The sequence below is a fragment of the Sphaerodactylus townsendi genome, linkage group LG02 (genome assembly GCF_021028975.2).
Source record: "Sphaerodactylus townsendi isolate TG3544 linkage group LG02, MPM_Stown_v2.3, whole genome shotgun sequence".
Classification (NCBI taxonomy): domain Eukaryota; kingdom Metazoa; phylum Chordata; class Lepidosauria; order Squamata; family Sphaerodactylidae; genus Sphaerodactylus; species Sphaerodactylus townsendi.
In genome coordinates, this window is record NC_059426.1 from 124,925,132 (window position 1) to 124,947,768 (window position 22,637).

Consider the following 22,637-nt stretch of genomic DNA (forward strand, 5'->3'; position numbering starts at 1 on the left):
TGTTTAGAATTTTTGGCTGCAGACCACAAAAGTTTACACTTTCTTAAATCTGTCAGTTTTTAAGGTGCTACAAGACTCCTATGACTTGGATTTTGTCAACCTGTCCTACATGCAACCTGTCCTACATGCACTCCTGCCACTGCGCAGCTTGTTTCCTCTGTTGGTAGTACTTCTGTTTGCAGAAGATCAGTGGCTTTCAATGAGCCCATTAGCAAATGGAAGTACTAGCAGCAGAGAAAGCAGGCTCTGCTTTGACTTAGAAGTAGTGTTCTTGAAGAATATGTTCACAGGATTGAAGCCTTTATGTCGTCGTGTTTTTGATGCGGCTATCCGACATAGCTGCAATTTGCGCACACTGTGGTGGAAAAAAATGCACTGTGTTCATAGAAATACAGATGACCAAGCAACTGTGTGAGAACAAATCTGACCACATGCCACCTATATTGATCTCTGTTGGCATATGATCTACTGCAGCTGCAGTTTGATTTTCAAATCAGCGATAGGATTAAGCTGTAATCTAGTTGGTTGCAGGAAATCATCTTGCAGTTTATCTTTATTTTACAGTTGCCTCAGAGGTTTTTTTTAGATACAGGGTTTAGTACTTGTTTCAATCCAGACACATTGCTGACTGCTAATTAATTAAGCTTGTGTGGTGTGAGGTACAGAGTGGGCTCATCTGTTTTGTGTGTTGAAGTTATTCCCTTCTTGTATTCATTTCAGTATCTACACAACATGTGGTTGGACCACAAGAAGAGTACTCCAACACACATTACACCTGGTTCATAACTCATTCTTGAAGCCCCTATATTATACTAACTCACAAGTGCGTAGCAGGTGTAGATATCTACTGTTCTGTGTGGTGCAGTGTCTTAGAGTTCCAGACTAGGATCTGGGAGACATTCAAATTCCTGCTCTGCCATGGAAGCTTGCAGGGTGACCTTCAGCCAGTCACACCTGCACCTTGCAGTGTTGTTGTCATAGGTTGAAACTGAGGAGAATAGCATTGGAAGCCCCTGTGGCTCTCAATTGCAGAGAACAGCAGGGTATAAATGAATACTAATATTTTTTTTCTGCACCTGTTTTGTTTTTTCAGACTTCCCTGATGTGCCCCCATCTCTGACACCAGGTCCTCCAAAGAAATCCAAATTCAGAAGTACCCATGTTCACTTTGAGGATCCAGAGGAGCAGTTGGATCATGGGGATCAACACATCACAGCAGTCCTCAGCAAAATAATTGTGTGTCCTATTCTTGTAACAGATGATTAAGCATCTTGTGTTGACTATTGAAAAGTGCTAAGTCCGGAGTTGTGCGCCCTGAAAACAAACATTACCATGCTGTTTCAAAGTTATCTTAACTTTACACTAAGAAAAGCTGGATTATACAGATTTTCCTGTATTAACATTTTGTATAACCTTTTAACTTTCTGCGGTGGGGGAGAAAGGAGAAGCTTTTTAGTGCCTGAACCCTTACTCCTCAATTCTGAATAAACATGAATGTATGAACCTGGTTTTATTGACCAGCTGTTGTCAGCAGTTTCCAACTGGCAGTGGTTTCACAAGGCCTCAAGTCAGAGGTTTTTGCCAGTCCCATTGCCGATATGAGCTAGAAAAGCCAGGCCATGGGGGTACTTCTGAGCTGTAGTGCCTACCATCAGAGGAGGAACACAAGGCAGTCTTTACCTATCAAAATAAAATCTTCCAGATTTGTCAGAGCTATAGGTTGAATTTGTATGCCTTTCTTTCTAATTTTGTTTATTGTATATGACAATTATGATTGTTCAGGCCAGGCTTTAACTTGCTTGCCTCTTAATTCAGATACAGAATGGAGGAGCGCTCTGTCAAGTATGCTGAGCGATGCTTATGTGTAGATTTCCCCTGTTATGTAAGGTAGATATAGATGGAAATGGATTGCAGTTCAAGTATCTGGCCCTCATATTTAAAAGGATGCATGTATATTTTAAGCTTCAATTTGTTTTTGCAAGCCCAGAATTTCAGGCCCTTCCTTTTGCAAGTGGCTTAATGTTTATAGTACTGTTGGATTGGAAGTGTGTGTCTGAATTTTTGACATGACACAAGGAACAACAGTCATCTGGTTATTCAGCTGTTTAAGTCAGCAGCCTGCTTCCATGTGAGAATTTGCAAGTGTGTCTCAGAATTAAAGTTGAACCGTGTCAGTTATAGTATAGTCTATAGTGTAATATTTTTCCATGGTACTTACATTTACCATTCACTGACTCATCCTGGGAATTGTTCTCATTGTTAAGAGAAATCCTTTTCAGTAGGAATTTCCATCATTGTGTCTTTTTGGAGGGCTAAAATTAACTTGTATAGTCTTAAAAATTCTTCATAATTAAAAAAACAACCCTTTGTAAATAAAGTTTAAAAGCCATGCAAATCCTGGATAGCAGATGCCTTCTTAGTTACACCTTACACAATTGTCACATTGACATTTCAATCCCATGGAGTGTTGCTTCAGTCTAAGCTAATTGAAATCAGTGCAATTAGACTGTAGTAACTCTTCATAGGATTGCACTGTTAAAGTGCTCCTGGTGGGAAACAACAAATACAATTGTTGTGTAAGGCGTAGAACTTTCTTCATTCTTTGGCTCTGAATGGCACTTTTCCTTTCTGCTGGTAAGCTTTTGTTAGTCAAACACAATATAAGATTATCTGAGACAGAAAGACAAAGGCCCCTTCTGTACATGAAGAATAATGCACTTTCAGTCTATTTTCACAACTGTTTGCAAGTGGATTTTGCTATTCTGCACAGCTGCAAAGTGGATTGAAAGTGCATTATTCTGCATGTTCGGAATGGGCCTAATTTGTGCAAGGACTATCATTTCAAGATGGAGGAGACTTTTGAATTTCAACTAAATCTCGGCCTAAGTCCAGTTTTCCATATGCAGGGCCATAGTAGACCATGTATTATTAAGGAAACAAATGCTCAGATAGTATTTGTTCTTTATTTGTGACAGGAACATGACACAAGCACAAGGAGCATTACCTTACCATTTTCTACTGGAGATCCGTTTCCCAGAGTTTTTCACAGATCTGAAATAATAACTGAGGTAAGGAGCAGCTATTTGTTAGGTAGCTTCCCAATGTAACAAGTGTATATATCATTGCGCTTATTCACTAAAATATTAGAATACACAGAATTCTTAGCAAACTGACACTTAAAGAATAAGTGTTGAAATTACTGTTGTAGTTGATGAGCTTGTCAGAAGGATTGGGCAACAATGGGTGGGGCTAGGAAATGGGCAAATAAGATGGAAGGAAAGTACTGAGGCTGCTGAGCTATGTTAGTCATGTTTTGGCTATGTATGAAGTCATATTTCTTGGCGTTAGGACTCTGAAGTTTTGCAAGACTCTTTATCATTGCTGGATTTGTGATTCTTGGTGGTTCCATTTCCAGGATATGAGCAACGGGATGTTGAAGAAGACACTTTCAAAGTAAATAGACTCTGGTGGTTTCCGCACGGGGAAACAACAGCGCTCCAGGGATGGGGAAAAAAGGTCCCTGGGGCACCGATTGCACAGGAAGTCCTGCTGCATCGCAGCAGCGCCGTCCTGGCTCCCCTGAAGTGGTGCGAAGATGCCGCTTCTGAAACTCGCTCGGGGGGCGAGTTTTATGGAATGTGCCAGTTGCCACCCGTTGCCGAGCTAACAGCAGCGGGTGGAAGCCTGCGTATTCCTGTGGCGCTCCTGAACAGCTGGCTACCTTTTCCCTTCCTTTCATCACTCTGAGGAGGGAAGGGACACGCCTCCTTGCCTCCGTCGCTTCAGTCGTCGCTCTGGCCAGGGGGTGTGTCCCCTTCCCTCCTCAGAGCAACGAAAGTCAGGGAAAAGGTAGCCAGCTATTTGGGGGCTGCGCAGTGTGCGGAGTGTGCTCCCCCAGCCGCGCAGCCTGTGGGGCCATTTGCCAGGGCTTGCATCGGCATCAATCATGCTGATGCAAGCCTGCAAGCCTGCATGTGCGGAAACCGCCTCTGAGAGTAGGATAGTCTGTCTGAAAAACCATTTATACTGATTCTGGCCGATCCCAGAGGATATTGAAGCAGGACAAAGCCCTTCCTTCTGGAATGAGGGAAAGAGCCCTTATAACAGTTCACCCTTGAAAAGATGCATCTTGCCAAATTGCAGTGTTGGGTTGGAAATGGTTGATTTCATGAAGGTGTAACTCAGGGGTAGGGAACCTGCGGCTCTCCAGATGTTCAGGAACTACAATTCCCATCAGCCCCTACTAGCATGGCCAATTGGCCATGCTGACAGAGGCTGATGGGAATTGTAGTTCCTGAACATCTGGAGAGCCGCAGGTTCCCTACCCCTGGTGTAACTTAACTTATTGAAGTGTTGGTGGGGACATTTATAGCTTATAGTTTTTGTTTCATTGTTCTGCTAATATGTGCTGCTTGATGTACTTAAAATCACTTTGCTTGACTGTGCTGCTCAAAACAATGTTTGGAAGACAACAGAATCATGTCAGAGTTTCTCTTTTTTACAGTTATACCACTTCTTTCACAACTGATTGTCTGATGAAACACTTCATGAAACAGTATTGAAACATTTTTATAAATTATTAGGAAATCTAGAGTTCCAAATACAATATGGAGACCCCTTCTGCACATGCAGAATAAAGCAGATTCAATCCACTCTCACAATTGTTTGAAAGTGGATTTTTGTTATTCTGCACAGTAAAATCCAGCTTCAAAGTGCATTGAAAGTGGATTGAATGTGCATTTTTCTGCACGTGCGGAAAAAGCCTGAGACAATCTTGGCAAAATGGCAGCCCCTAACATCAAAAGATATTACTACACCTCTAGAATGGTGACAGTCACCTACTGATTCAGGAAGGATGAAACAAAAATCATTTGGGAGGTTGAGTAATTTGACTATGAAATACTTTATGTAGTTGGGTGTGGAGAGATTAGTAAATCCACTTTTTAAAAGGAGGGAATTCTATTCTGTTTTAGTTCAAGCTTGGGACAAATGTCAAACATCTCTAGAGCTGAAACAGTTACTTTATATACCAGTGCTACATAATATAGCGTGGGCACAAGCTTATTATCAGGGTAATTTTAAATCATAATATTAGGTTATGCAGGGTTGGTTGATTTTGAAAAAAAAATAGAAAATGGTCTCATTTGATGAGACTCAACAAAATAGGTTGTCATGGTTTTCCAGGTTATATGGCCATGTTCCAGTAGTATTTTCTCCTGACGTTTCGCCTGCATCTATGGCTGGCATTTTCAGAGAATCTGATAGCAGTAGAGCAAGTGGAGTATATATACTTGTGAAATACTCAGGGTGGGAAAAATAATCATTTGCAATTGTTAAAAGTGTTAAAGGTATAGTTTGCAAGTGTGATTTGCATGTGTTAAGTGGAATTTCCCCATTTTAGCATTTGTATGCAACACTGAAGTTGCATAATCAATTAGTAAGGACATCTGCATAGCAGTTTGCCTGTGCCTTTAAGTACTCATTTACAATCCATCTTTTTGCTTCCTGCAGAGCGACATCCTGAATCTGGGTGGTGTTCATAAACCATTGTCTTGATTCTAGTGTTTTTAAGTACTGGTAGCCAAATTTTGTTCATTTTCATAGTTTCTTTCTTCCTGTTGAAATTGTCCATGTGCTTGTGGATTTCAATGGCTCCTCTGTGTAGTCTGACATAGTGGCTGTCAGAGTGGTCCAGAATTTCTGTGTTTTCAAATAACATTCTGTGTCCAGCTTGGTTTATAACATGTTCTGCTACTGCAGAGTTTTTCAGCAGAATTAGTTGGCAATGCCTTTCTTGTTCTTTGATTCGTGTCCGGATGCTGCATTTTGTTGTCCCTATGTAGACTTGTCTGCAGCTGCAAGGTATGCAGTATGTTAGAGGATCCTACAAATGTTAGAGGATCCTTTTTATCCTTTGCTGAACATAGCATATGTTGAATTTTCTTGGTGGATCTGAAGACTGTTTGGAGGTTATGTTTCCTCATCAGTTTCCCTATTTGATCAGTGATTCCTTTGATGTATGGTAAAAACACCTTCCCTTTGGGTGACTGTTTATCCTCATTCCTGTGGTTTCTTCTTGGTCTTGAAGCTCTTCTGATGTTTGTAGTAGAGTAACTATTGGCCTGTAGAGCCCAGTTTAGGTTATTCCGTTTGTCTTGAAGGAGGTGGGGTTTGCAGACTCTTTTTGCACGATCTTCCAGAGTTGTTATTGTGCTCCTTTTTTGTCCTGGGTGATGATTGGAGTTTTTATGTAGATATCTATCAGTGTGTATAGGTGTTCTGTAGACCATGTGGCCCAATTTTTGGTTAGGTTTTGGATGACTAAAACAGCTAGAAATGGTAGTTTCCCCTCAAAATAGTAGTTTTCCCTCAAAGAGTAGGTTATTTTTTCCCAGTATATCAATATCTCCAGACCAGAAGTTTTATAAATGTCAAACAGACCCAGATGCATATGTTTGTCTCTTTTGGTGAATACAGATAAGAAACCTTTGGTTTATAAGAACAGTTGGGGAAAAGACACATCGATAGATATCTCTGATGATTAATGGGTTGGTTAACATAAGGATGTATAGTGCGGACATCATAGAATATAAATGTGGGGGGAAACATGTTAAAATGGTATCTAGCACCAGTTAGAATAGCCAAATTTGAAACTTCTTTACAAAGGTACTTAAAGTGTAACTACAGCGTAGGTTCCCTCTTTTATATTTGCTGGCAGTGCCTAATAGCCAAGACTGATTTAAAATTTTTGGAAGAAATTATGAAAGAAAGTGATCACGTGAATCCCAAATTGCATAATTGACTGCTACCCAAACCGCTGAAATCAGGTACAAAATCTTAATGTACTGATGGCAGTTTGCATGATAGTGGTACAGTATCGGAAACAGGATAAATTTCCAAGCTCAAACATTCCGATTTGTAAAGCATGGTTCATGATATTAAAGAATAAGATAATAGCTTTTAGACATATTTAGGAAAGGAAATGAGATGTGCACAAAATTCTTATAAAGATTTGACAATCCTTCCTTTTATAGCGGAATCAGGTTAAATCTGAAGAGAAAGTTGGAAAATTGTACAGCGTATTTAAATAGGCTATGAAACAAGTGATTTGAGTTACACCGTGTTACTTTTGTAAAGGTGATACTCACACACATACACATATATAAATTGTTACTATTTTAAATCCCTAGAGCTAAGTCGTAATACGGGATTGTAAAATAGGTTTCTGTATCATTTTTGTAATTTGTTTATGATTTTTTTTTTTTTAAAGTAGGACTAGTTTTGGGTAGCAGTCAATTATGCAATTTGGGGATTCACATGATCACTTTCTTTCATAATTTCTTCCAAAAATTTTAAATCAGTCTTGGCTATTAGGCTCTGCCAGCAAATATAAAAGAGGGAACCTACACTGTAGTTACACTTCAAGTGCCTTTGTAAACATAAAATCAAAGAAACCTTCTTGTACCCCTGGGGACAGGCATGGCAGAAGCATTTGCAAATTCTTCTGGTTTGAAGATGCCCCTGTGTCAGAGTATCTGCTAAATTGCTGTCTCCTTTTACTGCTCCTTCCACTGTCTTTTGTTGTGTGACACACTGAGCAGCAGAGAATGAAAGGAAAGAGTACTCATCATTTCCAGCATTTTAAAGAGATTTCTGGTAGTCACCATTTATAGAAATTGAATTTGGTATATTTATTTAATTTTATTGTGAACGGGTTTTGCTCTTTAGCCCACCCTATAAAAGCCAACTTTCCTTAAAAATTTGCTTTATGTATACCTTTTATGTAAAACATCAGTAAAAAAATAATTAACTTAGTAATGGATTTTAGCTTTTGGCAGCCCTGATTTTATCAACTTGGTCCTTCATAAGAAGTTCAGAGGACACTAGAATTAGTATTTCTTCCATATACCTTGGAATCTGGGTCTCATTTTTGGCCTTTGAGGTTGCTTTCCTTTGGCTATATAAGGCCTGTGCTTCATGGTTTAGCATTGATGGGCTGCTGGCCTGTTTTCATATTCAAACTGGAGAAGCTGCAGAATTGGCAGCCACTGTCTCTCTGTGGTGGTTTTCATCAGCCTTGTTATTAGAGCACTAGGAGGCAATGTCTCAGAAAGCAAAACTGAGCGAGGGAGTGAGTGAGTTGGTACCCTGGGAGACGGCTTGTGATTGACAGGATAGAGTACCTGAAGTGTTGTTAAGAGGAAGGCTTTTATGAAACAATCTTTCCAGTACGCTGCAAGGTTTCCTCCTGTAAGAACTGCAGTGTAATTTTAGGTTTGTTTTGTCATGAATTTTGAAGGTGACATTTTTGTCCCTGATTTTTCATCACCAGAAAAAAGACACTGCATGAAATCTGGAGATCCAATCCTGCATACAGAAATGGGCTTCTGCCTGTTGGAACAGTTCTTTGTGCTCATACACAAGGAAAGCTAAGGTTGCATCCCCAGAAACTCTTCAGCAAGTACGATAGGTTGCATAGTCTTAGTGTGTAGCTATTGGTATTTTTACTTTCTCTTACAGCTCTCCTAGTGTGTGGCTGTCTATATTTTTTACTTTCTCTTGCAGCTCTTGCTGCTGTGAAGGTGAATTTTGCTTCCTGCAGCCTTTTTCATGGTTTTATCATGCAATAAGTCTGTGACAGAGCTAGAGTTCAAATGGCATGCAAATTGTAAAAAAGCATTGCACTGGTTAAGCATTATTAATCCAATTTTGTTGCTGTGAAATTCTTGCTTTGCTATAGTCCTCAGATCTTTAGAAATGGCCTTTCCAATACGGTGAAGTCTGTTCTTTCTCAAAAATGCAAAAATTTGGAGAAGCAGACTCTTGGGGATTAATTGTGGAGAGAAAATTCTTGTGTGCATTGTGGGGTGGAACAAATATACCTTTAACTGGATGGTTTCTTTATCTTGCCAAGAAATGCACAACTTTCTCTTTCCTTCCTTTTTTTACTAGTAAAACTATAAATTGATTTAAATATAGTGAAGAATGACTTTAGCTTTTCACCAATTAATTGTCTTCTTTTTTGTGAGTCTCTTTGGATCTGGTGTTTGTAGCACCCATAAGACTAAATATTTGAGCTGGTACTATGTTTTATTGCCGTCAGTGGTTTTAAGTACTGAAACGTCAGTTTCTGAATGCAAAGCAATGGGTTATTATACTTGTCCCCTGCATTGTCATGGGTAACGTTGGAAAGGACACTATATGATCTTTATAAACAGTATATGCCCTTGGGGAAATGATTGGAAATTTCTGAAACCACATCGTTTTTATTAATGTTAAACATAGGCTGTTTCCACTCAGGGGATTTGCTTCATGTTTAACCTGGAGCAAGTATTATTGGAGTATCCACATATCTGGGGAGGAGAGTGGGGTGACAATTGCTGGGGGGCAAGGATGACAGAAGTAATGCAGAAAATTATCACTGTGCAAATGCAGCCCTAGTTGGTGCCAGTTAATAAACTGTTATTGGCTCTGTTGTCTTCCTGTAGCCAAAGCCAGAAGCTGGAAGGAAAAGTATATTTTCTCAGAAGATAGCTGCTAAGAGAGCAGCTGAAGTGGCTCAGGTACCTCCTCCAGCTGGGCAGAAAAACACAGAGCAGACAATTCCAGATGCTGCCCCACCTCCCATGGCATTGGAGACAGAGCTGTTAAGGACAGAGAAAGGTGAAGGGAGAAATCTGTGAAGTTACAATGGTCTCAGATGTTGAAGCTGGGAGCTTCTCTATATTCTAATAATTTTTTTTCAAGCCTCCTTAGGCAAAACATGTGGTGATTCCTTGGCTGCAGCAATGGAAGGAAAAAGCAGAAGGGAGGCATAATGGGCTCGTGTAAACCTGAGAGGACTTACTGGGAGGCAACATAGTGAAGAAGATTGCCCCACTAATTATGGATTCCTAAGCAGAGTTATACCTTTCGTAGTCCCTTGAAATAAATGGCCTTAGAAGGATGTAATCTGCTTTGGATTGCTGCTCTGTAACTCCTGGCACTAGAAGGCAGCCAGTGAGAAGCAGCACACCATTTCTTGTGATGATATTGAGAACTGGGCTTGGTTGACTCTGTTTCTCATGGCAGAGACTTCTGGAGTGGTGGCAAGTTTGTCCATGGTTTCTGCAGGGAGGCTTGTCACATGCTTTGGGAACTGCTTCCAAGGAGTGTGGAATTCCTGTGTTCTTTATCTAATTTCCTCTGTCATGTGCCCTCTTGTCATAAGACAGACAAGCTTTCCCATATTGCTGTTGTTCTGTCTAGCTAAAGCACTGGCTCTGACAAAGGCAGCTAAATACACATTTAATCCTCAATCTCAGTTTCAGTCTCATATAAAAATAGCATGATTGGATAAGAGAAAGGTTGGGAGGAGACCTTTTCTGATAATGCAATTAGGCATAGTTCGAAATTAGTGTTGAATTAGAGACATTTTTGTCTCTAAGGATAAAAAATAAGTTGTTCAGAACAGCACCTAGTCTTCTTCTTAAGCCTAGGTTGTTATCTATGCACAATTTTATCAGAACTACTATACTTCTTTCCCAAAGTGAACCACCGATTTACCTCACCCACCTCAACAAATAGATGCAGTGCTGTATGTCATTTTATGCAGTCACTCACAAATTTAATGTTTCAGACAAATATTCATTGGTTGCCTCTCCATATATATGATTGAAATGGCACATAAGACAGGGTAAAACAGCATTTATTTACTATGAGTTTATTGCTCACAGTGTTCTTGATTTCTAGAAAAGTCCGTTGGTACCTTGCATGTTCAATGTCCTCGCATTGTGACTGGTGAAGGCCTTGGAAACCTGGTTGGTGAGCAGGAAGCCCAGAAAATTCATGAGGAGAACTTGGAGAGACTGCAGTCTATGTCCAAAGAAGAGATCTTGGAGGAGCAGAAGCGAGTGCTGGCTCAGTTAGGTATGATCTCAGGTATCTGGGAAGGAGCGGAAGCAGCTTGCTAATTTATTTTGGCTGAATATCTAAGTTGATTCACAGCAGATAAGTCTGTGTATTTTATTCATACAGTAGTTTGGATTTTTGTCTCCTTCCATATTGAAGGTTTGGGGCAGTGTGCAACAATTTAAAAAGTGCAACATAAAATATACATATGCAGAACCATGTGCAGGGCATCTAAATCATTTCACAGGTTGCATTTTAAACAAGAAGAATTGCTCCTGAAAATTATTTCTGTGCCTGACTACTTCTTTTTGGAATATGCATGCTGTTGACTAAATAACAGGCCCATGAATTGCAAAATAGCTTTCAGTCCCAGAGCATAAAGAGTATCAGAATTAGTAGTGTGTGTGTATGTATGTATATATAAATACACACAAGGTCATATCTCATTCATTAATGTGCTCCTGTGTTGTTAATTTGCAACCTGAAGATGTCTCTCAACCTGAAGGTTGGTCGCTTTTGCCAGAAATAATTGTTAGACATTTGGTGGGGAGAACTGAAGCATGTATTTATTTTTAAAATTCAATTACATTCTGCCTTTCTGACTGAGGCTGAAGGCTGATTATAGCTAGAAATGATCCTATAAGGATGATACAATACCTACAAACAAAATGTATTTATGCACTTGTTTGTTTTGTTAAAAAAATAATACTGACAATACCAGATCAGAGACCAATGCAGTGAAACAATATTATATACATCAAAAAGAGTAGTAAGTCTGAATTACAAATAAAACACAGTATAAAAAGCAAACTAAAACAGCATAATATTCACCATCAAGACTATCTCAAAATCTAAATGTTTATATTAGCTACAACCATAGTTGCTTCATATAGATGCCCCTGAATAGTTCTCTCTCTCGAAATTTTAATGCTGTTCTATCATGTTTCCATTTTTGCCAGACCCCAGTTTAGTCACTTTCTTAAAGTCACGAGGTGGTATTGGCACGAATCAGAAGGGAGAAGAGAAAATGGAATTAGAGAAGCTGGAAAAACTTGGAAATTTGGAACTGTGGTCCAAATCCCAGCCTGAGGCAGAGGAGACTACGGAAGTGTCTTTCTTACAGGAGCCAGCAGTGGAGCTAGAACCAGAAGACTCTGAAAGGACTGAAGTCATGACAAGAATGGACAACGACGGTAAGGAAACGAAGCTGTTTATCTTGATCCAAAAGTCAGGCTGCCAGGTGTCTGGATCATATTCATGCTCAGTCTACTCGGTGCTGCTTGTGAACTGTTAAGAGATTAGGAATTCTTTACTCAGATCTGGAGTTCAGCAGTGCCATCCTAAGCAGAATTTCTCTTCTAAGTCCATTGATTTCACTAGGAATACACTAGGAAAAGGGTGTAATGCTGCATAGGATGACATTGGTAAAGGGACTGTTTTTGTTATGAATACCAAAGCATGTTCTAGAAGTAGGAGAGGGCCAGCCTCTGCTTGTGGGAGGGGAGGAAGATTTTTCTGTCCTCACTTAAAGCCTTGGTGAAGGCAGTTTTAACATGCTGGTGTTTGCTACTGTGCCATCTCCTTTATCAAGGGTGTGGCAGAGAAGTGAGATGCATCTGCTGATGGAATAACTTTGAATGGCACCTTCGCTTCTTGGCTAACTGTGTGTCCTTTGGGAATGATCAATGGGTTGTGTGTGAGGGGGAGCAGCTGCTGATTCATTCATAATACACTCCTGCTGTTCCAAATGGCAATATGAGCTGGTCCTTGTGAATTTGCTCATTTAGAGGGCATTCCTTCTACTTTCCCCTTTTGGGACTCGATGTTGTGCTTCTGCTAGGAGACATTATTATCTACAAAATTTATACCTTCCTTTCTATCCTTACAAGGGCTGCCAAGGCAGCTATCGTTTTAAAATACACATGATAAAATTACATCATAAAACCATTAAAATCAACCCTTTCCCCAAGCATACATTTTAAACAACTTCAAAAAGAGTTAAACATAGTTAAAATGCATACAAAACAGTTAGAATACTTACAAAACATGAAAACATTGTTTATGACTGAGAGAGTGCTAAACAGAACAAAACAAAATCTTCAGCCACCAATGAAAGATGGCAACAGAAGGGGGGACACAAATCTCCCAGGAGCTTTTGTGTCATGACAAAGAACGCATTCTCTGAGGTTCTCTGAGGTTGCCACCTACCTGATCTCACAGGGCAGTGGGGATCCAAATCTGGGCCTCCAGAAATGACTGTAATAAGGTCCTTCTCAGCACAATAATAAAATCCCTGTAAAACCCAATCCTAAAACCTAAAAGCTGGATTATGCATTGGTTAGAAAATATGATGGTGAGTGAACTTACAGAAGATGTTGGTACTATTAATGTTTGTGGTATTGCCAAGTTTGATCAGGCCAAGAAATTATTGTTGCTTCTGGAAAGGATATTGACTATAAAACTGAAGTGTTCTATTTGACAAGAACTTGCCTTGAACATAAGACTTTTGTAGCATTTCTGGAGCTTGCAACCTGTCAAATGAAATGCAGTCTTCTGGCTATGTGGGAGGGCCTGCTGGATGCATGAGGAACTTCCTACTTTTGTTGCATTCCTGGTATTGCAAGGGCCAAGGAATGAATGAATGAATGAATGAATGAATGAATGAATGAATGAATGAATGAATGAATGAATGAATGAATGAATGAATGAATGAATGAATGAGCAAGCCTTTATTGGCATAAAGCAAGGGCCAAGGAGTTTTCAGATACTTGGCAGGTCACAATGCTTGTCCTGAGGTCAGTTGACAGGGTTAATGGATCACAGGTTGAGACCTGATGCAGTATAAGGATTACAGAGATGGAAGAAGAATGGGAAGATGCTGGTTCAAATCCTCACTTCGCTGCAAAGCTTACTTGGAGCTGTTGCCTACTTGTCAGGAGTGGGGAAACCAAGTAGTTTGCCCTGAGCTCCTTGGAGAAAGGGTGGAATAAAAATGTAACAGGTACTAAAAACGTTGCACAGGCCTTTTTCTTTTTTTGCTTCAGAGATGCCTGGTTGAGTTAGATTCCTTTCTTCATTCCCTCCCTTCCCCCTACCTCTTACCTCTTTTCTTGAATACCTTGCCTCTCCTCCCCACCCCCACTCCTGCCTCAGACACACCTCTTTTCATTCTCTTGTGGTTTGCTTCTCTGATCTTTTGTTTTGCTGAATTCTCTGGTTCTCAGTGCTGTATGGGAGCTACTTAATGGGATCTATGAATCGCTTTTGGATTTCAGGAGTGTGGTTTGGTGAGATAACGCTGGTGTTTACTGCTGCCTTGTTGAGAGAACAGCTTTCATGTTTAAGAGGAGAAAGCAGGTGGATTAACACTTTCAGAATGTGCCTTTTCCCCCTTTGCTTATTTCTGTTTCTCTGCCATATTTTCATCTCTCCATCCTTTCCTTTGGTGCACCTGGTTTAATTTTTAGCAGGCCAGTATTAGAATAATAAAGAAACATAAGGTGCACTACTTTAGGTGATGTTTGCATCAGGTGCAAGCTATACTTTGGTCAAATATTTTTTTATACCATGTAAAGCGGTCAATGACAGTTGGATTGATGAGTCAGGTGAAGTGTAAGTAGAAAAACAGACCTTGGTTCTTGGGGCAAGAAAAGTATACTGGGCGAGGGGACCAACAATTCCTTACAAAGTAGAGTTGTAGCCTTCTGACGCTATTGAAGTCAATGGACTTCAAAGAGTGTAACTCTATTTAGGACTGAACTGTTAGTATATCACTGAGGTGCAATTATAAAAATCAATGGAGCATTTCAAGCTGCCTGAGGTTATGCATGCAGCACATTGTGCTCAGCAGGAGAAGCAATATTAATTTTACATCAGCAGTATTGGAAGTCAGCCACTGTTGATGCCAGGGAGCAAATTTGTCATGAATAAACAACAGCAGCCATGATTCACGAAGAGAGAGGACAGTCTGCTCTTATGACTGTAGGGGAACAATTCATTGATACTGCAAAAGTCATTGCTGACGGGATGGAGAGCTTGGCTTCTAATGCGTGAGCTCCTGAATTCCTTTTTAAATCACATCCAGAAGGTACATGTTGTTATTCCTCTACTAGGGAAAGGAGTGAATGGATTACCAAATTCCTTTTCTGAGAGCCAGTTTACACTGTTTACACGTTTGCTTGCAAGTCACCAAATTTTGTGCAGTCAAATGATGTGTGGACTAGTTCTCAAATACTGCCTTCTGCCTTTGATCATCAGATTCTGCTGCCCAATATTTATTGGGTAGATTTGTATCCTGTTTTATCTCCCAGAAGCTCCAATGATCAATGTTAACTTTCTGAGCTCAGTGAGTCTGATGGAGAATATTGGCCCAAGGCTGCCCAGTGAGCTTTAAAAAAATGTAGGATAGTCAATGTGGGTTATTCAGAATTATCACCTGCACCCCCTGACTCTCCCATTGTTCCAGAACAGTGTGTCCCATGGAGTATGGCAGAATACTGGAAGGTTCTCTAGCAAACCTTGGCTTCCTTTCTCCAGAGTTGCTTCAGATAGTCATGGTAGAGAGTCCCATAATATGTGGTTAAAGGTCAGAGAGTCAGACTAGAACTGGGGCTGGGGAAGACCCAACTTCAAATTTCCATCATGACGCTCATTGGGTGACTTGTGTGTTTTCCTTCTGTAATGAACCTTGGGCTTCATTGCTCCAGAATTGTAATGATCCTTGGGCTTCGTTGCTCCAGAGGCTGTGATTTCTAGTCTTGCCAGGTTTTCTGGACCATCTGCCCTTCTAGGCCCTCAGGGCACACTGTTTGGCATTTGGACTTCTTAACAAGGGTTCATGTGCTTAAAGGAGACATTCTCTTCACGAGGAGGAGGGATTAGTCCTTCCAGCCTAAAGCTCCAATGAGAAATTTTAGTGTTGCCTGGATGGGGGCATTTTGGCAAAGATTTCCTCTCATGCAACACTTTGCTTTCTCTCAGCCCAACCTATCGTACATTCTTGTGTTAAGGACAGCATGAAGGACTGGAGGAAGGGCAGAATGAAACTATGATGGACAGTTATTTAGATGGTGGTGGGCACACATCTGTTGCTGAATCTGGGCTCTAGAAGGACAGAACTTCAGCAGAGGTGGGGATCAGGCTTGATGGCCCATGCTTGTTAAGTAGGACATATTGGGAGCCAAGTTTGCAGGAAATGGCACTATATGCTGATGTGTGTTGCCCACCCCAATCTGAAAGAACAGCATCTATGTTTAGAAAAGTTCAGTGTGTATTTGCCATCTAGACTGTCAGCTTGTGCTTCTATAAATGGGTTTTGTATCAGTCTTTTTTCCTGTTGACAAGATTGCGGTGCTGATGTCTGATGGTACACTTCACCAATCCTATTCAGAACATAATTTAATCAGCCTTCTGCATTTAGTGATTAATAGAGAGCAAAAAAAACCCAAATAACAAACAACTGTTGGATTACAAATAACAGGAATTCAATTATCTGCTGATTTCTGTTTCCTTCTGCTTCACACCCACCACTCTGGTGTGGTAATTCTTCATTCCATTTTGTAGTATGTGTTTAAGCCCAAATCTAGAACATGCATTAAACTGAATGCATACTGGGCTGAAATTTGGTAAACTAATTTTTCTGGCAATGGTAGATAAGCCTGGACTTAATCCATTGCCTACTGCAAGCCGCTGTGCCTAAATTGATATCATAAAATTATATGAGCCCTTTTCTGTAAAATAAGTGGATGAGAGGCAATTTAAAGGACAAAAAGAATAGGGATCAAAGGGCTAGTCATCTACAGAGATGGGCAGCTAGCAGATCTGTAGTTTGCACAGGAAGTTCAGCATGTGCATGAATAAGGCCTTCATAGCTTGCATGTGGATTCACTAAAATCCAGGGATGGGCATGCCCAAATCTCCGGGTCAAGGAAAATAGGTTATATGGAACTGCCTTCACGGTGATATTTTTGGCTTATTTAGAATATATTTGCAGAACAGGGATCAGCATTGTTTGATTGTGGGTGTGGTATAGCGGTTTGCCACATTTTATTTATTTCATACTAGTAGTTTCATACATAATATTTCATACATAGCAGTTGCTTTGCAATGAAAAGCTGTCACTATAATTTGTTCTAAAATGTACTGTACTAAAATTGCAAAATGCCATGTTAAGGTAGTATGAATGCAGTCTCTCTGTGCCTTTATTAGAGTCTTGTTTTACTTGATACAGCTGATCGTTACTGCCAGTGAATGCAGTTTTTATCTGACATTCAAAAAATAACAGCATATTAATCTCCCAAAGTTAAGAGTGTTAACATTTGTCCTTTCTTTCTTTGCTCTTTCCTTTTGTTGCCTAGGCCCTAGTCTATAATGCTAAATAATCTATCTCCTTTATGATCAAGCCTTTCCATGATGCTGGCTATCCTGTGTAGTTGTAATTTGAGAGAAGATATTTGAATTTTTACCTCTTTTGATCTTTTCATTAATTTTAGGCCAGGGCATTATGATATGCTAGATTTCTAGCTGTGATTTCTAGCTAAATTTCTACTATATGAAACAGCAGTGAAATTATGCCTCTGTTCAGCAATCTCTAGATTTGTATCCAAAATTTGTACTTCCATAGATCATCAGAGTATCTTTTAAAATCCTTTTCTTACAGTTGTCATTGGAATGTGTTTTGATCATTAATTTTCTGCTCTTGATTAGTAATGTTGTACATCAAAGCTAGTGTTTAGCTCATCTCAAAGACGTATCTAGGAAAAATGGAGCCCGGAGACAAAATCTGAACCCCCCCCCCTCCGGCGCCCAGGTCTGCCACCTGGAGCCCACACCAGCGTCCAGGTCTACTGCCTGGAGCTCGCGTCAGCATCCAGGTCTACTGTCTGGAGCTTGTGCCAGCGCCAGGAGCCAACGCTGTTGTCCAGGTCTACCGCTTGGAGCCGCCGCCGGCATCTAGGTCTACCGCCCAGATCTGGTGCCGGTGCCCAGGTCTATGTGCACCCAGGGACATGGGTTACCCCATGTCCCCATAGGCGGCAATCACGCCTTCGGCTCTATCTTTACCCTCGTGATATACTCGTGGTAATTAAGCTTCGAATCCCGCATATAAGTCGAGTCACCTAATTTTACCACAAAAACTGGGAAACCGTATTGACTTGCTTATAAGTTGAGGGTGGGAAATGCAGCAACTACTGGTAAATTTCAAAAATAAAAATAGATACCAATAAAATTACATTAATTGAGGCATCAGTAGGTTAAATGTTTTTTGAATATTTATTTCAAAGAGAAACAGTAAACTAGCTCTGTAAGTGGAAAAGAGGGTCAACAAGAACAATATTGTACCAACAATAACTTTAAAAGTACAAAAACCTTAGCTTTTTTGTAAGGAAGGGTTTTAAACAATGGAAATTACAATAAAAACTGGAATGAACATGCCTGTTCACTGTGACTCAAAACTACCCTGCTTTTTAAAAGAATAGTTCATTATTTTTAGTGTACATATTTTTTTAAATTTCAGGTGTCATTTTAGAAGAAACATTCACACAACCTGTCAGGGGAAGAATGTTTATGTTAGCAGTACCAACATTTCAGACTTTCTTTAGGAGACCCTCCTGATGATACCAGCCAGGTTTGGTGAAGTTTGGTTCAGGGGGTCCAAAGTTATGGACCCTCAAAAGGGTATCCCCATCTACTATTAGCTTCCATTGGAAAGTGGATACCCACATTCCAAAGTGGATACCCACTTTGGGGATCCATAAGTTTGGACCCCCGGAACCAAACATCACCAAACCTGGCTGGTATCAGCAAGAGATTATCCTGATGATACCGCCCAGGTTTAGTGAAGTTTGGTTCAAGGGATCTAAAGTAATGGACCCTCAAAATGTAGCCTCATCTACTATTAGCTCCCATTGGAAACAATGGGGGATGAAGGCACCCCCTTTGGGGGTCCGTAACTTTGGACCCCCTGAACCAAACTTTACCAAACTTGGGTGGTATCATCAGGAGAGTCTCTTGAAAAATCTCTGAAATTTTGGTGCCGCTACCCTAAAAACTGCGCCCCCTGGCGGCCGACAAAATAAAAACCCTAAAATATTTTTAAAAATACACCTGACTCGTGTATAAGTCGAGGGGGGCTTTTTCAGCACAAAAAATGTGCTGAAAAACTCGACCTATACACGAGTATATATGGTAATTTCTTGTGCGAGTGCCATGAATGGTATCATCCACTTTCCCAGTCAAGATCATATTGCTGATCTTTGATGTTCATGTCCTGACAGCTTGATTTTTTGATTCCATCTCTTCTCCATTATGCATGAGAGTGACATTTCTTTTCAAAGTACTTTTCAAAGCCAAACAGTGTTGGCAAAGAAAAGAAAGTTTTTGCCTCTTCTGTGCCCAAAAGCATTTCTGTTTGCCTTTCTGAAAAGGTCATGATCTTCCTCTAAAACCTAAGAAGGAATGGCTCCACATGGACAATGTGGAGTTTGGGAAGCTGGAGTGGATGAAGGATCTTCCTCTTCCTCAGCAGAAGAAAACTAGAAAGGTTTGAAGAACACAATTCATTCTCTCTCCCTTCCCCATTCCCCCCCCCCCCCCCCAGCCTTCCCTTTTCTGTTAATGTACATAGTGACTGCAAAGTCTCAATCAAAGGATAAATGTATTTGGAACATATTCTCCTGAGAAATTAATTTTTTCAAAAGTGATATGCAGATTATAATAATATCATAATGATTTGACTAGATAAGGTTTTAGGGGAGGCTGGAGTCCTACCCAAATTATATCCTTATAAGCTTCCTTAAGAGATATGAAGAAGAGAGATCAATAAATGACCTGGTGTTCTTTTTTATGATTGGAGCAAGCAATTTGAAAATATGTACAGAACATTTAAAAATGTAGGATAGAAATAGCTGGTCTAAAAGTGTACAGGACAGAAACAACTACAATGGCTCCTTGCACTACAGAGTCTTTGCATGACTTTTGGAAAACTCCCAGTCTTGGGTTATGTAATTGTTATCAAGAGTGCTTTGCTGTGTGTCCCTGGTGTTCATACTGGACCTGTAGTGGGCATTTTCAAGGCACTTGGATGGATTCCATGAAAGATTTCTACAGACAAAAGGGTCAAAGGATTTGGGCGTGTTCCCTCCTCCCCCCCCCCCCCCCAGCAGACCCTTGATTCTGTCTTCATACTTTTCATTGGGTGAGGGACTGCCCTATAGGGACAGCATTTCAAGGGGCTGTTCAGGCTGCAGCAGTGGGGCTGAGGCTACAAAGTCTTTTCCATACATAGAAATTACCAGTGGATCCAAGTCACTGTCTTCAGCAAACCATTCTGGACGCGGGTCAGGCAAGATTGGAAGAGTTAGTTTTTAGGATTCAAATCAATTTAGGATGTGGAAAGCAACAGGCATCAAGCACTGTGATGAGCCAGTGAAGTGTGTTGGCTTTGCATATGGGAATAAACCCCTGATTATTTGGCCAAGGCTTTGGCCAAGTCACTAATGCTCAGTATAAACCGGGGGTCTGCAACCTGTGGCTCTCCAGATGTTCATGGACCACAATTCCCAATTGCCATGCTGGCAAGGGCTGATGGGAATTGTGGCCACAGGTTGCAGACCCCTGGTATAAACTAGCTCATATGTTTTATTGTAAAACTGAAATTCCACTTTGACTTCTTTGGAGGGAAGGCATGATGCACAATGAAGCAAAGCAACTGAAAAAGTGGACAGCTTGATGCATCTTCTAACTTTCCACAGCAGTTCTGCATGGGGTGCATGATAGAAGAGTCCTGAGATTTCCAAGGCAGGAATGATTGATTAGATGGCCTTCTTTTGGAACAAATTCAGATGGCCTTTTTTTTTTTAACAAAAGGTCATAAGAATTTGGTGAGAGGACTGTGGGATCTAAATTCTGCTAGACTTGAGCAGCTAAGTAATAAGAATCGAATGGCATGGATATCAATAAACACAATCTTTTAAAAAAAATTCTGCTTTCCCTGATAGGGGATGCAAGCCCGCTTCAGTCTGAAGGGGGAACTTATCTCTCCAGATAAAGACTTCCCTACATATCTGGGCCTGCACCATCATGGAGAAGAAGCAGAGGTAAGGAAGAATAGCCTTGGAAAAACTGCTGTCTTTTTGCATCTCTGATGTTTTGCGTTCTTGCTATTCTTAGCTAGTCCTGGGTAAGAGAGTTTGCAGAAGGAAGTCTGATGATTAATGAGTCTGAATTAGAGCTCTGTGGGAAGCGTTCAGAATGCATTATCACTTGAACAAATGACAGAAAGAAGCAAAGAGAAATGTTAATTTCAGAGAAAAGTATTAGGGAGTTTTGTTTTCCCATTGTTTGTCGTTATTTTAAAAATGTATACCCTGCCCCTCAGAAGAAGCTTTTAGAACAGCTTACAATAAACATTTTACAAGCAGCAATTACAAGAATTAAATACAGTAAGGCAATACAGTAAAGTGCAGCTATAGATAAGCAAACCACCTTTAAAACAAAAATGGTAACTACACCAAAAGCCAGAATATAAGACACAGGTCTTTAAAAACCTTCTGAAACATTCAAGAGAAGGGTAAATATATACATCCCAGAGTGAGAGAATGCAAGAGTCCCAGGTTGCCACTGAGAAAGTCCTGTGGTATGTTTCCCCCTGCTAATCTTCTGACAGGGGTGGGGCATGAAGCAGGGCTTCTCCAGCTGACTTAAGTAATTTATGAAATTGGAATATCCCCCACCCCAATCTTGCTCTTGGAGTATCAGGAACTATCCCAAAGAGGGCCAGGATGTTGCTTCCCAAACAAAGTTGTCTGACATGTTGCTTTTCCTGTTCTTATTGACATACTTTTTGCTGCTTTTATTGGTTTTGGTGGGTGTGGAGTTTTTGATGCATTTTATATGTGATTTTTAGATTTTATTTTATGAACCAGCTTGAGTGCCATTATGAGGATGTGAAGGGGGTGAAAGAAATTAACCATTCTACTTACAACTTTTGAGATCCTTAGTCATAATAAAGATAAGATGGGGGAATGTGTCACATTTTAGTCTGTCAGGGATTCACATAAAAACAAGTTGCAAAACTCACCAAATGCCAAAAACTTTAAATGTGAGGCTCATTTTGAGCTTGAGGTCCAGGCCAAATGGCTCTCCCAAGATCCCGCCTTCCCATCTAATTGGTCTGGATGGGGAGCAGTGTCCTTATGTGCTTTGCCAGATCCAATAACTCTACAACGTCAATCAAAGCAGTAAGGAAGCATGGCTGCAAGCATGGAATGTGTGAAGGAACTCACAGAGATGCCAGCAAGATAAAATTCAGATACTAAGGTTTTTAAAGTACCGTATATACTCATGTATAAGTCGAATTTTTCAGCACATTTTTAATGCTGAAAAAGCTCCCCTCGACTTATATGCGGGTCATTAAAACAATTTTTGTGTTTTTACTTTGCCGGCCGGCAGGGGGTGCAGTTTTTATGCTAGCGGCACCAAAATTTCAGGGTACCCTCAGAAGACTTTCCTGATGATACCAGCCAAGTTTGGTAAAGTTTGGTTCAGGGGGTCCAAAGTTATGGATCCCCAAAGGAGGTGCCCCCATTCGCCATTGTTTTCAATGGGAGCTATTAGTAGATGGGGCTACTCTTTTGAGGGTCCATAACTTTGGACCCTCTGAACCAAACTTCACCAAACCTGGCTGGTCTCATCAGGAGAGTCTCTTTATGATACCAGCCAGGTTTGGTAAAGTTTGGGTCGGGGAT

General features: G+C 40.5%; 1 protein-coding gene across 3 annotated transcripts in view; it reads left to right on the top strand.

The window, feature by feature from the left end:
- RPAP1 (RNA polymerase II associated protein 1) overlaps window positions 1–22,637 on the top strand; it is an 80,385-nt gene that overhangs the window by 8,485 nt on the left and 49,263 nt on the right. For all 3 annotated transcript variants that reach the window (XM_048486081.1, XM_048486082.1, XM_048486083.1), the window contains exons 3-9: window positions 1,094–1,236; window positions 2,976–3,068; window positions 9,489–9,663; window positions 10,732–10,908; window positions 11,850–12,083; window positions 19,317–19,432; window positions 20,889–20,987. In XM_048486081.1, the coding sequence (XP_048342038.1) occupies window positions 1,094–1,236; window positions 2,976–3,068; window positions 9,489–9,663; window positions 10,732–10,908; window positions 11,850–12,083; window positions 19,317–19,432; window positions 20,889–20,987 (1,037 nt within the window). The remainder of the gene's footprint in view (window positions 1–1,093; window positions 1,237–2,975; window positions 3,069–9,488; window positions 9,664–10,731; window positions 10,909–11,849; window positions 12,084–19,316; window positions 19,433–20,888; window positions 20,988–22,637) is intronic.